General features: G+C 40.1%; 1 protein-coding gene across 1 annotated transcript in view; it reads right to left on the bottom strand.

The window, feature by feature from the left end:
• The window catches only part of LOC108348097 (vomeronasal type-2 receptor 116-like), a 37,283-nt gene extending 20,599 nt beyond the window's left edge, over positions 1-16,684 (bottom strand). The window contains exon 1 of the mRNA XM_087559635.1: positions 16,081-16,684. Within this exon, the coding sequence (XP_087415761.1) occupies positions 16,081-16,295 (215 nt within the window). The 5' untranslated portion in view covers positions 16,296-16,684. The remainder of the gene's footprint in view (positions 1-16,080) is intronic.
• Positions 16,685-17,164: the final 480 nt, after the last annotated feature.

The following is a 17,164-nucleotide window of genomic DNA, read 5'->3' as shown; positions in this document are numbered from 1 at the left end:
TGACATGGCTCCAAACATAATAATCTTCAAATCGAATACAATGAGTGTTATGTACTAATGATATTAATCCCCTAATTTCCTGTGTTGATACAATCCACTTTAAGGGTAAATTAATATACAGTATGCTTTTAGGAACTAATAGTTGATAAATGGGACCATTCAGAACTGTTTCATTGTGAAAGTTCATAATAACTTTTCCTCTACTATTCACACTGGAATGTTGTAAAATGAACTAATTCCATTCTTGAATCAGAAGTATCCTCTTAATATACAGTTAATTGCCTCATGTCGTCATTATAGAAATAACAAAACTGAGAGCATTGTTATTACTGCTTCTGTATCAGTGCTTGTTATAAATATTTAAATAAGTCTCTGCTCCCAGACCCTGCGGGAAAGAGACCTCACCGCCTGGTCAGGTGGGCACTCCTAAGGCGGCAGAGCGGAAGAGACCACCAACACTGCCCACCCCTGCCCACATCCCTGGCCCAAGAGGAAACTGTATAAGGCCTCTGGGCTCCCGTGGGGGAGGGCCCAGGAGCGGCAGGACACCTGCCTGAGACACCGCCTGAACCTGAAGGAAACAGACCGGATAAACAGTTCTCTGCACCCAAATCCCGTGGGAGGGAGAGCTAAACCCTCAGAGAGGCAGACACGCCTGGGAAACCAGAAGAGACTGCACTCTGCATACACATCTCGGACGCCAGAGGAAAACACCAAAGGCCATCTGGAACCCTGGTGCACTGAAGCTCCCGGAAGGGGCGGCCCAGGTATTCCTGGTTGCTGCTGCCACAGAGAGCCCGTGGGCAGCACCCCGAGAGCGAACATGAGCCTCGGGACCACAGGTAAGACCAACCTTTCTGCTGCAAGAAAGCTACCTGGTGAACTCAAGACACAGGCCCACAGGAACAGCTGAAGACCTGTAGAGAGGAAAACTACACGCCCGAAAGCAAACACTCTGTCCCCATAACTGACTGAAAGAGAGGAAAACAGGTCTACAGCACTCCTGACACACAGGCTTATAGGACAGTCTAGCCACTGTCAGAAATAGCAGAACAAAGTAACACTAGAGATAATCTGATGGCGAGAGGCAAGCGCAGGAACCCAAGCAACAGAAACCAAGACTACATGGCATCATTGGAGCCCAATTCTCCCACCAAAACAAACATGGAATATCCAAACACACCAGAAAAGCAAGATCTAGTTTCAAAATCATATTTGATCATGATGCTGGAGGACTTCAAGAAAGACATGAAGAACTCCCTTAGGGAAACACAGGAAAACATTAATAAACAAGAAGAAGCCTACAGAGAGGAATCGCAAAAATCCCTGAAAGAATCGCAAAAATCCCTGAAAGAATTCCAGGAAAACACAATCAAACAGTTGAAGGAACTAAAAATGGAAATAGAAGCAATCAAGAAAGGACACATGGAAACAACCCTGGATATAGAAAACCAAAAGAAGAGACAAGGAGCTGTAGATACAAGCCTCACCAACAGAATACAAGAGATGGAAGAATCTCAGGAGCAGAAGATTCCATAGAAATCATTGACTCAACTGTCAAAGATAATGTAAAGCGGAAAAAGCTACTGGTCCAAAACATACAGGAAATCCAGGACTCAATGAGAAGATCAAACATAAGGATAATAGGTATAGAAGAGAGTGAAGACTCCCAGCTCAAAGGACCAGTAAATATCTTCAACAAAATCATAGAAGAAAACTTCCCTAACCTAAAAAAAGAGATACCCATAGGCATACAAGAAGCCTACAGAACTCCAAATACATTGGACCAGAAAAGAAACACGTCCCGTCACATAATTGTCAAAACAGCAAACGCACAAAATAAAGAAAGAATATTAAAAGCAGTAAGGGAAAAAGGTCAAGTAACATATAAAGGCAGACCTATCAGAATCACACCAGACTTCTCGCCAGAAACTATGAAGGCCAGAAGATCCTGGACTGATGTCATACAGACCCTAAGAGAACACAAATGCCAGCCCAGGTTACTGTATCCTGAAAAACTCTCAATTAACATAGATGGAGAAACCAAGATATTCCATGACAAAACCAAATTTACACAATATCTTTCTACAAATCCAGCACTACAAAGGATAATAAATGGTAAAGCCCAACATAAGGAGGCAAGCTATACCCTAGAAGAAGCAAGAAACTAATCGTCTTGGCAACAAAAGAAAGAGAATGAAAGCACACAAACATAACCTCACATCCATACATGAACATAACGGGAAGCAATAATCACTATTCCTTAATATCTCTCAACATCAATGGCCTCAACTCCCCAATAAAAAGACATAGATTAACAAACTGGATACGCAACGAGGACCCTGCATTCTGCTGCCTACAGGAAACACACCTCAGAGACAAAGACAGACATTACCTCAGAGTGAAAGGCTGGAAAACAATTTTCCAAGCAAATGGTCAGAAGAAGCAAGATGGAGTAGCCATTCTAATATCAAATAAAATCAATTTTCAACTAAAAGTCATCAAAAAAGATAAGGAAGGACACTTCATATTCATCAAAGGAAAAATCCACCAAGATGAACTCTCAATCCTAAATATCTATGCCCCAAATACAAGGGCACCTACATATGTAAAAGAAACCTTACTAAACCTCAAAACACACATTGCACCACAATAATAGTGGGAGATTTCAACACCCCACTCTCATCAACGGACAGATCATGGAAACAGAAATTAAACAGAGATGTAGACAGACTAAGAGAAGTCATGAGCCAAATGGACTTAACGGATATTTATAGAACATTCTATCCTAAAGCAAAAGGATATACCTTCTTCTCAGCTCCTCATGGTACTTTCTCCAAAATTGACCATATAATTGGTCAAAAAACGGGCCTCAACAGGTACAGAAAGATAGAAATAATCCCATGCGTGCTATCAGACCACCATGGGCTAAAGCTGGTCTTCAATAAAAATAAGGAAAGAACGCCCACATATGCATGGAAGTTGAACAATGCTCTACTTAAAGATAACCTGGTCAAGGAAGAAAAAAAGAAAGAAATTAAAAACTTTTTAGAATTTAATGAAAATGAAGGTACAACATACCCAAACTTATGGGACACAATGAAAGCTGTGCTAAGAGGAAAACTCATAGCGCTGAGTGCCTGCAGAAAGAAACAGGAAAGAGCATATGTCAGCAGCGTGACAGCACACCTAAAAGCTCTAGAACAAAAAGAAGCAAATACACCCAGGAGGAGTAGAAGGCAGGAAATAATCAAACTCAGAGCGGAAATCAACCAAGTAGAAACAAAAAGGACCATAGAAAGAATCAACAGAACCAAAAGTTGGTTCTTTGAGAAAATCAACAAGATAGATAAACCCTTAGCCAGACTAACGAGAGGACACAGAGAGTGCGTCCAAATTAACAAAATCAGAAATGAAAAGGGAGACATAACAACAGATTCAGAGGAAATTCAAAAAATCATCAGATCTTACTATAAAAACCTATATTCAACAAAACTTGAAAATCTTCAGGAAATGGACAATTTCCTAGACAGATACCAGGTATCGAAGTTAAATCAGGAACAGATAAACCAGTTAAACAACCCCATAACTCCTAAGGAAATAGAAGCAGTCATTAAAGGTCTCCCAACCAAAAAGAGCCCAGGTCCAGACGTTTAGTGCAGAATTCTATCAAACCTTCATAGAAGACCTCATACCAATATTATCCAAACTATTCCACAAATATGAAACAGATGGAGCACTACCGAATTCCTTCTACGAAGCCACAATTACTCTTATACCTAAACCACACAAAGACACAACAAAGAAAGAGAACTTCAGACCAATTTCCCTTATGAATATTGACGCAAAAATACTCAACAAAATTCTGGAAACCGAATCCAAGAGCACATCAAAACAATCATCCACCATGACCAGGTAGGCTTCATCCCAGGCATGCAGGGATGGTTTAATATACGGAAAACCATCAACGTGATCCATTATATAAACAAACTGAAAGAACAAAACCACATGATCATTTCATTAGACGCTGAGAAAGCATTTGACAAAATTCAACACCCCTTCATGATAAAAGTCCTGGAAAGAATAAGAATTCAAGGCCCATACCTGAACATAGTAAAAGCCATATACAGCAAAGCAGTTGCTAACATTAAACTAAATGGAGAGAAACTTGAAGCAATCCCACTAAAATCAGGGACTAGACAAGGCTGCCCACTCTCTCCCTACTTATTCAATATACTTCTTGAAGTTCTAGCCAGAGCAATCAGACAACAAAAGGAGGTCAAGGGGATACAGATCGGAAAAGAAGAAGTCAAAATATCACTATTTGCAGATGATATGATAGTATATTTAAGTGATCCCAAAAGTTCCACCAGAGAACTACTAAAGCTGAAAAACAACTTCAGCAAAGTGGCTGGGTATAAAATTAACTCAAATAAATCAGTAGCCTTCCTCTACACAAAAGAGAAACAAGCCGAGGAAGAAATTAGGGAAACGACACCCTTCATAATAGACCCAAATAATATAAAGTACCTCGGTGTGACTTTAACCAAGCAAGTAAAAGATCTGTACAATAAGAACTTCAAGACACTGAAGAAGGAAATTGAAGAAGACCTCAGAAGATGGAAAGATCTCCCATGCTCATGGATTGGCAGGATTAATATAGTAAAAATGGCCATTTTACCAAAAGCAATCTACAGATTCAATGCAATCCCCATCAAAATACCAATGAATTCTTCAAAGAGTTAGACAGAACAATTTGCAAATTCATCTGGAATAACAAAAAACCCAGGATAGCTAAAGCTATCCTCAACAATAAAAGTACTTCAGGGGGAATCACTATCCCTGAACTCAAGCAGTATTACAGAGCAATAGTGATAAAAACTGCATGGTATTGGTACAGAGACAGACTGATAGACCAATGGAATAGAATTGAAGACCCAGAAATGAACCCACACACCTATGGTCACTTGATTTTTGACAAAGGAGACAAAACCATCCAATGGAAAAAAGATAGCATTTTCAGCAAATGGTGCTGGTTCAACTGGAGGGCAACATGTAGAAGAATGCAGATCGATCCATGCTTATAACCCTGTACAAAGCTTAAGTCCAAGTGGATCAAGGACCTCCACATCAAACCAGACACACTCAAACTAATAGAAGAAAAACTAGGGAAGCATCTGGAACACATAGGCACTGGAAAAAATTTCCTGAACAAAACACCAATGGCTTATGCTCTAAGATCAAGAATCGACAAATGGGATCTCATAAAACTGCAAAGCTTCTGTAAGGCAAAGGACACTGTGGTTAGGACAAAACGGCAACCAACAGATTGGGAAAAGATCTTTACCAATCCTATAACAGATAGGGGCCTTATATCCAAAATATACAAAGAACTCAAGAAGTTAGACGCAGGGAAACAAATAACCCTATTAAAAAATGGGGCTCAGAGCTAAACAAAGAATTCACACCTGAGGAATGCCGAATGGCTGAGAAACACCTAAAGAAATGTTCAACATCTTTAGTCATAAGGGAAATGCAAATCAAAACAACCCTGAGATTTCACCTCACACTAGTGAGAATGGCTAAGATCAAAAACTCAGGTGACAGCAGATGCTGGCGAGGATGTGGAGAAAGAGGAACACTCCTCCATTGTTGGTGGGATTGCAGACTGGTAAAACCATTCTGGAAATCAGTCTGGAGGTTCCTCAGAAAATTGGACATTGAACTGCCTGAGGATCCAGCTATACCTCTCTTGGGCATATACCCAAAAGATGCCTCAACATATAAAAAATACACGTGCTCCACTATGTTCATCGCAGCCTTATTTATAATAGCCAGAAACTGGAAAGAACCCAGATGCCCTTCAACAGAGGAATGGATACAGAAAATGTGGTACATCTACACAATGGAATATTACTCAGCTATCAAAAACGAGTTTATGCAATTCGTAGGCAAATGGTTGGAACTGGAAAATATCATCCTGAGTGAGCTAACCCAATCACAGAAAGACATACATGGTATGCACTCATTGATAAGTGGCTATTAGCCCAAATGCTTGAATTACCCTAGATCCCTAGAACAAATGAAACTCAAGACAGATGATCAAAATGTGAATGCTTCACTCCTTCTTTAAATGAGGAAAAAGAATACCCTTGGCAGGGAAGGGAGAGGCAAAGATTAAAACAGAGACTGAAGGAACACCCATTCAGAGCCTGCCCCACATGTGGCCCATACATATACAGCCACCCAATTAGACAAGATGGATGAAGCAAAGAAGTGCAGACCGACAGGAGCCTGATGTAGATCGCTCCTGAGAGACACAGCCAGAATACAGCAAATACAGAGGCGAATACCAGCAGCATACCACTGAACTGAGAATAGGTCCCCTGTTGAAGGAATCAGAGAAAGAACTGGAAGAGCTTGAAGGGGCTCGAGACCCCAAAAGTACAACAATGCCAAGCAACCAGAGCTTCCAGGGACTAAGCCACTACCTAAAGACTATACATGGACTGACCCTGGACTCTGACCTCATAGGTAGCAATGAATATCCTAGTAAGAGCACCAGTGGAAGGGGAAGCCCTGGGTCCTGCTAAGACTGAACCCCCAGTGAACTAGTCTATGGGGGGAGGGTGGCAATGGGGGGAGGGTTGGGAGGGGAACACCCATAAGGAAGGGGAGGGGGGAGGGGGATGTTTGCCCGGAAACCGGGAAAGGGAATAACACTCGAAATGTATATAAGAAATACACAAGTTAATTAAAAAAAAAAACTAGGGAAGCATCTGGAACACATGGGCACTGGAAAAAATTTCCTGAACAAAACACCAATGGCTTACGCTCTAAGATCAAGAATCAACAAATGGGATCTCATAAAACTGCAAAGCTTCTGTAAGGCAAAGGACACTGTGGTTAGGACAAAACGGCAACCAACAGATTGGGAAAAGATCTTTACCAATCCTACAACAGATAGAGGCCTTATATCCAAAATATACAAAGAACTCAAGAAGTTAGACCGCAGGGAAACAAATAACCCTATTAAAAAATGGGGCTCAGAGCTAAACAAAGATTTCACAGCTGACGAATGCCGAATGGCTGAGAAACACCTAAAGAAATGTTCAACATCTTTAGTCATAAGGGAAATGCAAATCAAAACAACCCTGAGATTTCACCTCACACCAGTGAGAATGGCTAAGATCAAAAACTCAGGGGACAGCAGATGCTGGCGAGGATGCGGAGAAAGAGGAACACTCCTCCATTGTTGGTGGGGTTGCAAACTGGTACAACCATTCTGGAAATCAGTCTGGAGGATCCTCAGAAAATTGGACATTGAACTGCCTGAGGATCCAGCTATACCTCTCTTGGGCATATACCCAAAAGATGCCTCAAGATATAAAAAAGACACGTGCTCCACTATGTTCATTGCAGCCTTATTTATAATAGCCAGAAGCTGGAAAGAACCCAGATGCCCTTCAACAGAGGAATGGATACAGAAAATGTGGTACATCTACACAATGGAATATTACTCAGCTATCAAAAACAACGGCTTTATGAAATTCTTAGGCAAATGGTTGGAACTGGAAAACATCATCCTGAGTGAGCTAACCCAATCACAGAAAGACATACATGGTATGCACTCATTGATAAGTGGCTATTAGCCCAAATGCTTGAATTACCCTAGATGCCTAGAACAAATGAAACTCAAGACAGATGATCAAAACGTGAATGCTTCACTCCATCTTTAAAAGGGGAACAAGAATACCCTTGGCAGGGAAGAGAGAGGCAAAGATTAAAACAGAGCCTGAAGGAACACCCATTCAGAGCCTGCCCCACATGTGGCCCATACATATACAGCCACCCAATTAGACAAGATGGATGAAGCAAAGAAGTGCAGACCGACAGGAGCCAGATGTAGATCGCTCCTGAGAGACACAGCCAGAATACAGCAAATACAGAGGCGAATACCAGCAGCATACCACTGAACTGAGAATAGAACCCCCGTTGAAGGAATCAGAGAAAGAACTGGAAGAGCTTGAAGGGGCTCGAGACCCCATATGTACAACAATGCCAAGCAACCAGAGCTTCCAGGGACTAAGCCACTACCTAAAGACTATACATGGACTGACCCTGGACTCTGACCTCATAGGTAGCAATGAATATCCTAGTAAGAGCACCAGTGGAAGGGGAAGCCCTGGGTCCTGCTAAGACTGAACCCCCAGTGAACTAGACTGGTGGGGGGAGGGCGGCAATGGGGGGAGGGTTGGGAGGGGAACACCCATAAGGAAGGGGAGGGGGGAGGGGGATGTTTGCCCGGATACCGGGAAAGGGAATAACACTCGAAATGTATATAAGAAATACGCAAATTAATAAAAAAAAAACTAAAAAAAAAATTAAGTTTATAGGTAAATGATTGAAACTAGAAAAAAAATATTTAAATAAATTATATCATCTTAGTTCAACACTTGAACAGCATATAAATCAAGAGATATATCATTTTTCAGAATCTGTAATCTGTTATAAAGCGTATTTTCAGATGTTTGTGTTGTTTTCTATATTTCATTGGTCTTTGTTTTAAAGGGTATCTCTTGCTCTTTCATTCGCCCTTTTTCTTTCTTCCTTTCGTCTTATTGATTGATTCTTCTTTTTATTTCACTTAATTTTAATGGTTTACCAAAATGTTTAATTTTTATGGTTGATCTTTTCAAAGAACTTCTCTTTATTTCTTCGATTACTGTTAAATTCTTTAACTTCTATCATTCATTTATTTTCTGAGCTTAAGTACAATATTCTGTCTACTATTTTGTGATCAAAAGAAGAGTATGAGAACGACCTTTGATCCTGGCAAAGTAAAGCTTTTTGGGCCTCATATTACTCTATAAAGGTTAGTATGTTGGATGAATAATTTGGTAAAAACAGTTTCTCTGTTAGCTGTAAGTATATTTTTAAGCCATGTGCACCATCTTAAATTTAATTTTTAAGAGATTCATGAGGGCTTTTACACTGCTATGTATGAAGTAAAAAAACTGGAAAACAGGGAAAAAGTATGGGGGTGGGTGAGAGGAGAACATGATCTTGTATTGGGAAGAGGAAATGGACCGAAGCCCTGAGGGCCAACAGAAAGGATGGAAACAGGTAACCTCGAGAGGAAGGAGGTTAGGAAGACCCTCTAGAATGTACCATAGATCTGGGAAGTGAGAGACTCTCAGAACTCAAAGTGGGGGAGACCCTAAATGAAAGGCCCTACAGTGGGGAGAGAGAACTAATTGAATCCACCTCCAGCAGAAAGACAGGGCACCAAGTGAGGGATGGAGTTTTTATCCCACAGCCAAAGCTCTGACCCATGATTATTCCTGTCTGAAAGAAATGCAGGGATGGAAATGGAGAAGAGCCTGAGGAAAAGAAGGTCCAGGAACAGGCCCAAAGTAGGATCTAGCTCAAAGGGAGGCCTGAAGACCTGACACTACTGAAGCTATGGAGCATTCACAAAAAGGGACTACCATGATTGCTCTCCAAAAGACCCAACAAGGAGCTGAAAGAGTCAGATGCAGATATGTGTACCCAACCCATGAACAGAAAGCTGACCCCTCTGGTTTAATTAGGGAAAAGTTTGAGGATTCTAAGGAAGAGGGCAACTCTGTAGAAGGACCGGCAGTCTCAATTAACCTGGACCCCTGGTATCTCTAATACACTGGATTACCAAACCAGGCAGCATGCACAAGGTAAGATGAAGCCTCCAACACATATACAGCCGAGGGGTCCCCGGGTCTGGGTTCATTCAGAAAAGATGGACCTAATCCTAAAGAGAATGGAGACCCTAGGAAGTTTAGAGGTCTGATGGGCTGGGTGAGGTGGGGAAATCCTTGTGAAGAAGGAAGTGTGAGGGGGAGGAGAAGGTAGGTGAACTAGGAAGGGAATAAAATCTGGAGTGTATAAATAAATAAATGAATAAATAGATAAATTTAAATGATTTAAAAAAACCTGGAAACCAGAAACTAGAAATAATCCAGGTCTCCCTCAAATGAAGAAAGGATAAAGAAAATGTGGTTCGTTTACTCAAAGGACTACTACTTAGGTATTAAAAACAAAGGCATCATGAAATTTGCAGGAAAAAATGGGTAGAACAAGAAGATATCACCCTGAATGATGTAACCAGACCCAGAAAGACATTTATGGTATGTACTCACTTACAAGTGGACACTACCACTCTTGCTCTTGTAGTAGATCTTGAAGTCAGGAATGGTGATGCCTCTACAAGTTCATTTATTGTTGAAAACTATTTTTACCATCCTAGGTTATTGTTATTCCAGATAAATTTGAGAATTAAATTTTCTATCTCTGTGAAGAATTGAGTTGGAACTTTGATGGGATTGCATTAAATCTATATATTGGTTTTAGTAAGATAGTCATTTTTATTAGGTTAATTCTGTTGATCCATGAGCATGGAAGATCTTTCTATCCTCTGAGGTCTTCTTCGATTTCCTTTTTCACAAACTTGAAGTTCTTGTTATATAGATCTTTCACTTGCTTCATTATACATTTTATACATATAATATTTTACATTATTTGTGATTATTTTAAAGGGCACTGTCTCCCTAATTTCCTTCTTAACCCATTTATCCTTTGTGTAGAGAAAGGCTACTGATTTTTTAATGCAGAAAAAGACCAATAGATCAATAGAATAGAATTGAAGACCCAGAAATAAACCTACAAACCTATGGTTACTTGATCTTTGACAAAGAAGCCAAAACCATCCATTGGAAAGAAAAGACATTTTCAACAAATGATGCTGGTTCAATGGGTGATCAGCATGTAGAAGAATGCAAATTGATCTATTTTATCTCCTTGTACAAAGTTCAAATCCAAGTGGATCAAGGACCTCAACATAAAACCAAATATATAATAAAAGAGAAAATGGGGAAAAGCCTCAAACATATTGGCACAAGGGGAATTTCATGAACAGAACACTAATGGCTCAGGCTCTAAGATCAAAAATTGACATATGGGACTTCATAAAATAGGAAAGCTTCTGTAAGGCAAAGGACACAGTCAATAGGGCAAAACAGCAACCTATAGATTAGGAAAAGATCTTTACCAAACCTGCATCCATTAAAGGGTTAATATCCATTCTGTTGCTCCCACTCCTTCTTAAAAGGACCAACAGGAACTGGATGTAGACCTCTCCCAAGAGACATAGCAAGAATACAGCAAATACATAGGCGATTGCCAGCAGCAAACCACTGAACTGAGAAAGGGACCCCCGTTGAACGAATCAGAGAAAGGACTGAAAGAGCTTGAATGGGTTCGAGACCCCATATGAACAACAATGTCAACCAACCAGAGCTTCCAGGGACTAAGCCACTACCCAAAGAGTATACATGGACTGACCCTGGGCTCTAACCTCATAGGTAGCAATGAATGGCCTAGTAAGAGGACCAGTGGAAGGGGAAGCCCTTGGTCCTGCCAAGACTGAACCCCAAATGAACAGAATTGTTGGGGGGAGGGCAGTAATGGGGGGAAGATGGAGAGGGGAACACCCATATAGAGGGGGAGGGGGAGGGGCTAGGGGGATGTTTGCCCGGAAACCAGGAAAAGGAATAACATTCGAAATATAAATAAGAAATACTCGTTAATAAAAAAATAAATAAATAAAAGGAAAAGATCTTTACCAAACCTGCATCCATTAAAGGGTTAATATCCATTCAGATGCTCCCACTCCTTCTTAAAAGGAGGGAAATATTCATAGGAAGGAATATAGAAGCAAAGTTTAGAGCAGCGACTCAAGCAATGACCATTCAGAGCCTGACACACATGTGGCCTGTATATATACAGCCACCAAAATTAGATAAGATTGATGAAGCTAAGAAAAAATGCATGCGGAAAGGGACTGGATATATATCTCTCCTGAAAAACACATCCACACAGCATGTCCAATACAGAGATCAATGCTAGCAGCAAACCAGAAAACTGAGAATAGGACCCCTTGAAAAGAATTAGAGGAAGTATTGAAAGAGTTAAAAGAGCTTGCAACCTCATAAAAAGAACAATACCAACCACGCAGAGCTTCCAGGGAATAAACCACTACCGAAATACTACACGTGGACAGACCAAGGGCTCCAACTGCATATGTGGCAGAGAATAGCCTTGTTGGGGCACCAGTGGAAGGGAAAGCCCTTGGTCCTACCAAGGTTGGACCCCCAGTGCAGGGAAATATGGGGAAGGGCAATAAGGGGAATGTACAGGGGGGAAACCCGTATCGGGGAGGGGGAGGGAAGGGAATGGGGGTTACGGACAGGAAACTAGGAAGGGGAATGACCTTTGGAATGTAAGTACAGAAATATATAATAAAAACTCTTTAAATGGTGAATATGCAAAATATACAAAGAGCTCAAAAAGTTAGACTCTAGAGAACAAACATTCCTATTAAAAATGGGGTACAGAGCTAAACAAAGAATTCTCACCTGAGGAATCTTGAATGGCTGAGAGGCACCTAAATAAATGTACAACATCCCTAGTTATCAGGGAAATGCAACTCAAAACGACCCTGAGATTCCAACTCACACCCATCAGAATGGCTAAGATCAAAAAACTCAGGCAACAGCAGATGCTGACATGATGTGGAGAAAGAGGAACGCTCCTCCATTGCTAGTGGAATTGCAAGCTGGTACAAGAACTTTGAAAATCAGTCTGGAGGTTCCTCAGAAAATTGGAAATAGTTCTACCTGTAGACAAATCTATACCACTTCTGAGCATATACCTAAAAAATGTTCCAACATGAAAGAGGAACACTCCTCCATTGTTGGTGGGATTGCAGACTGGTACAACCATTCTGGAAATCAGTCTGGAGGATCCTCAGAAAATTGGACATTGAACTGCTTGAGGATCCAGCTATACCTCTCTTGGGCATATACCCAAAAGATGCCCCAACATATAAAAAATACACGTGCTCCACTATGTTCATAGCAGCCTTATTTATAATAGCCAGAAACTGGAAAGAACCCAGATGCCCTTCAACAGAGGAATGGATACAGAAAATGTGGTACATCTACACAATGGAATATTACTGAGCTATCAAAAACAATGACTTTATGAAATTCATAGGCAAATGGTTGGAACTGGAAAATATCGTCCTGAGTGAGGTAACCCAATCACAGAAAAACACACATGGTATGCACTCATTGATAAGTGGCTATTAGCCCAAATGCTTGAATTACCCTAGATGCCTAGAACAAATGAAACTCAAGACAGATGATCAAAATGTGAATGCTTCACTCCTTCTTTAAAAGGGGAACAAGAATACCCTTGGCAGGGAATAGAGAGGCAAAGATTAAAACAGACACAGAAGGAACACCCATTCAGAGCCTGCCCCACATGTGGCCCATACATATACAGCCATCCAATTAGACAAGATGGATGAAGCAAAGAAGTGCAGGCCAACAGGAGATGGATGTAGATCGCTCCTGAGAGACACAGCCAAAATACAGCAAACACAGAGGCGAATACCAGCAGCAACCACTGAACTGAGAACGGGACCCCCCGTTGAAGGAATCAGAGAAAGAACTCGAAGAGCTTGAAGAGCTCGAGACCCCTTATGAACAACAATGCCAAGCAACCAGAGCTTCCAGGGACTAAGCCACTACCTAAAGACTATACATGGATTGACCCTGGACTCTGGACTCTGACCTCATAGGTAGCAATGAATATCCTAGTAAGATCACCAGTGGAAGGGGAAGCCCTGGGTCCTGCTAAGACGGAACCCCCAGTGAACGTGATTGTTGGGGGGAGGGCAGCAATGGGGGGAGGATGGGAAGGGGAACACCCATAAAGAAGGGGAGGGGGAGGGATTAGGGGGATGATTGCCTGGAAACCGGGAAAGGGAATAACACTCGAAATGTAAATAAGAAATACTCAAGTTAATAAAAAAAAAGTTCCAACATTTAACAAGGACACCTGCTCCACTATGTTAAAAACAGCCTTATTTATAATTGCCAGAACCTGGATACAACCCAGATCTCCCTCAACAGAACAATGGAATCAGAAAATGTGGTACATTTACACAATGGAATACTATTCAGCTATAAATAATGAAAACATTATGAGTTTTGCAGGCAAATTTAAAGAACTAGAAAAGATCATCCTGAGAGAGGTATCCTAGACCAAAAGTACATGCATTACCCAAGGGAGGACACTTTATTCCCACTTAGAAAGGGGAACCAAATAATCATATGAGTCAGAGAGGGAAAGACCTGGATGGGAGAGGGAAGGAGGAGAAGGAAAAGAAGAAAGATCAGGTCTGAGGGTAGAGGAAGAACAGGAGAGAGGCCCAGAGGGCCGGGAGAATGAATGGAAATATGCAGCTCCTCGGGAAAATGAAAACGTTACACAGCAGCAAATCTCAAAGACTGAGATTAGATTGTACAGAGTCTAGAATCTTCCAAGACCAGACCTAGGTTAGCAGACGCATTAAGCCACTAAGACAGCAATTATAACAGGAGAATGAAAAATACTTTTACAAAATTTAAGTTGACATTTTTGAAACAGAATGCCTACCAGTTATAGTTTGTACCTGATTCAAAGGAATATTTAAAGTAAATATGTTCTGTATCCTTTGCAAAGGAAATTGAGAGTGAATATAGAAAACAGAAACATGGGAATTATCAAAGCTGTTCTATTTTTGCTTCCAAAGCTATAGCCACAAACAATACAAAGTATTCACTCTGAATGTGTACACTTTAATTGTCATTCACTATCATTTAAATGATGTCTAATTTGTTTCAAAAGTCATTGGCCATGAAATTTGTCAGTTCTACCTCACCACAATCTCCCATTGCCTCTCTATTTCTTCGTAGGGTAATTTATTAGCTGACCAAGACATCTTAAAACTGCTGTTTCTCTGTATATATTGTATGTATTGCCCATGGTATATTTAGAGAGGAACAAAAAATCCTCAAATATCTTTCAAAAGAATAAGTTACACCATAGTACCTTTAGTAAACAGATATTACCCCACACTATATGCATCTTTAACAAAATTATCCACCTTTGTGCATGGAGAACAGGACTTAAATAGGTAAAGGGTAGATACTTCAGACCTAACATAAGAAATGTTTGTATGAGCCACCAGAATCAAAATGTACACAGGGCAAAATGTACAAAATTTGCATGTACAGTGTGTAAGTCACCAAAAGAAGAAAATTAAATGTATTATAATCAAAAGAATTAATAACATGAAAGTATTTTTAAAATAATACAGTAAGAATATTCGGTAGTGACAAAGATAAGACAACTTATAACATCCATTTTTACTCTAAAATGTTGGCACCTATCCATAGTAACATCTGTGATATAAGATACTTGAAAGAGAGCTATCATTTCTTTCATTGACATCTTCTGTTTTCTCAGAACTCCAAGTATTAACTTTATAATTATTTGAATTTTCAAAGGTAGACTACCCAACAAAACCTGACACTGAGAATTCCACAAATGAGTGATTGTGATATTACACGCTAGGGACAAATAAAAGAAAACAAAAACCATGAAATATCAGTGTATAGTCCTCTCATAACTATAGTAAACTTCATCTCTAAAAGCCACAGGACATAGATGGCAGGATGTCCTGGGATACAAATTGTCTGAAAGAATACATAATATGTATGAATACACTTATTCAAAGGAAGAAAACAAATATCAATTAGCTCCTTTTTTGGGATTTGTATATTTCATAATTATGTTAGACAGGTGAAGGAACATTTTGCCTTCTAATGCTAAACTAATTCCAGTGGTTTGAATTGTATTTCTAAGTGAGATAACTGTGCCCCAAGCATACAATGGCAACTCTTGAGAAAGGGAGGAATCTATAAAGAAGAAATATGGGGGTGCTATCTCTCCTACATCCCATCTTTATAAATGAAAGTCTATAAGAAAGAAAGACAAAACAAACTGATCCATTTCTAGAAGGGAAAAAAGAAAAACTAAATTACAAGTGTTTCCTAAATTGATATGAGTTTGAAACGGGGAGAGTCACTTAATGCCTGTCTTCCCAGTTATATTTCAGTAACAGAAACATGAACACACAACGGAAGCACTCACGGAAAATCCAGCAGCACCCTGAAGTAATCTTCCACTAGATGAACAGGTATTGTGAAAAGGATGAAACCACAGTCCTTCCTCATGTTGCTCTCAAGATGTTCATTGTGATTTATTCTCCAAAAACAACTGGCTTCTGGAAAACTGCACAAGATGAAAGAAAGTCTCAGCAGCAGGAAGAACACAATCAAAGTGTACGCCTTTTCCATGTCTGCCATTCAGTAAGCCTGAACAGAGGTTACATGTGCAGTCCCATGGACACACTCTGATCATTTAGTCATGGACACGTGTGTGCCTGGTTTTTATTACCATTACTGACTAGAGAGGCAACTCAAATTGGTCATGAATCCTTGTCATTCAATCTGACCACAAACTCCCTGAGTTACTTTCTTCTGACTCTGTCCAACTGTCCTTAGAGGAATGCAAACAATTGGCCCAAGGGCTTTACATTTGAAGTAAATATGAACCATAAGATGGAAAATATGTTTTTAAGATCGTCCATTCTTTCCTTAGGGTAGTTAATTGATTAATGTTCATGGCATAGATGTTCTGGGGATAGTTAGTCCCAGGCCTCTGTCAGAAAGCCATTTGAAATCTCATATGTGAATTTCATCATGGGATCCAAAGTAAGAAATGAGGTTAATGAGGTTAAAAAGTCATACATATCCATTCCACACAGGGCCTATGCAAACACCTGACCCATTATGATGTCATCATCCATTATATGCAGAGGTAGTCTCACATACTGACTTTTCAGCATTCAGCAAAGTATCCTGTATGGGTATATTCTTTCACAGTAATCACACTTATGGATTCTACCGAAAATTAATGCCATTTTGTAACACAGATAACCAATCATAAATAAAATTCAGAAGTTAATCTAATACTTGGTCTAGTAACTTCTAGTCTGTGCATCAATGTCAATGCAGACACTAAACTTCATTCATATGACTTCTAAAATGTCATATGCATTACTGCTTGTCCCCTTCTAAGGATAAACTTCTTATAATGGAACACATATCACTCTGAACCCACTGTCCAATTGGCCTGGGAAGCAGGTAGGCTAAATTTACATCTTCATTGCTTC

The sequence above is a fragment of the Rattus norvegicus genome, chromosome 7 (genome assembly GCF_021556685.1).
Source record: "Rattus norvegicus strain SHRSP/BbbUtx chromosome 7, alternate assembly SHRSP_T2T, whole genome shotgun sequence".
In the NCBI taxonomy this organism is placed as follows: domain Eukaryota; kingdom Metazoa; phylum Chordata; class Mammalia; order Rodentia; family Muridae; genus Rattus; species Rattus norvegicus.
This window is presented reverse-complemented; position numbering and strand designations above follow the sequence as displayed.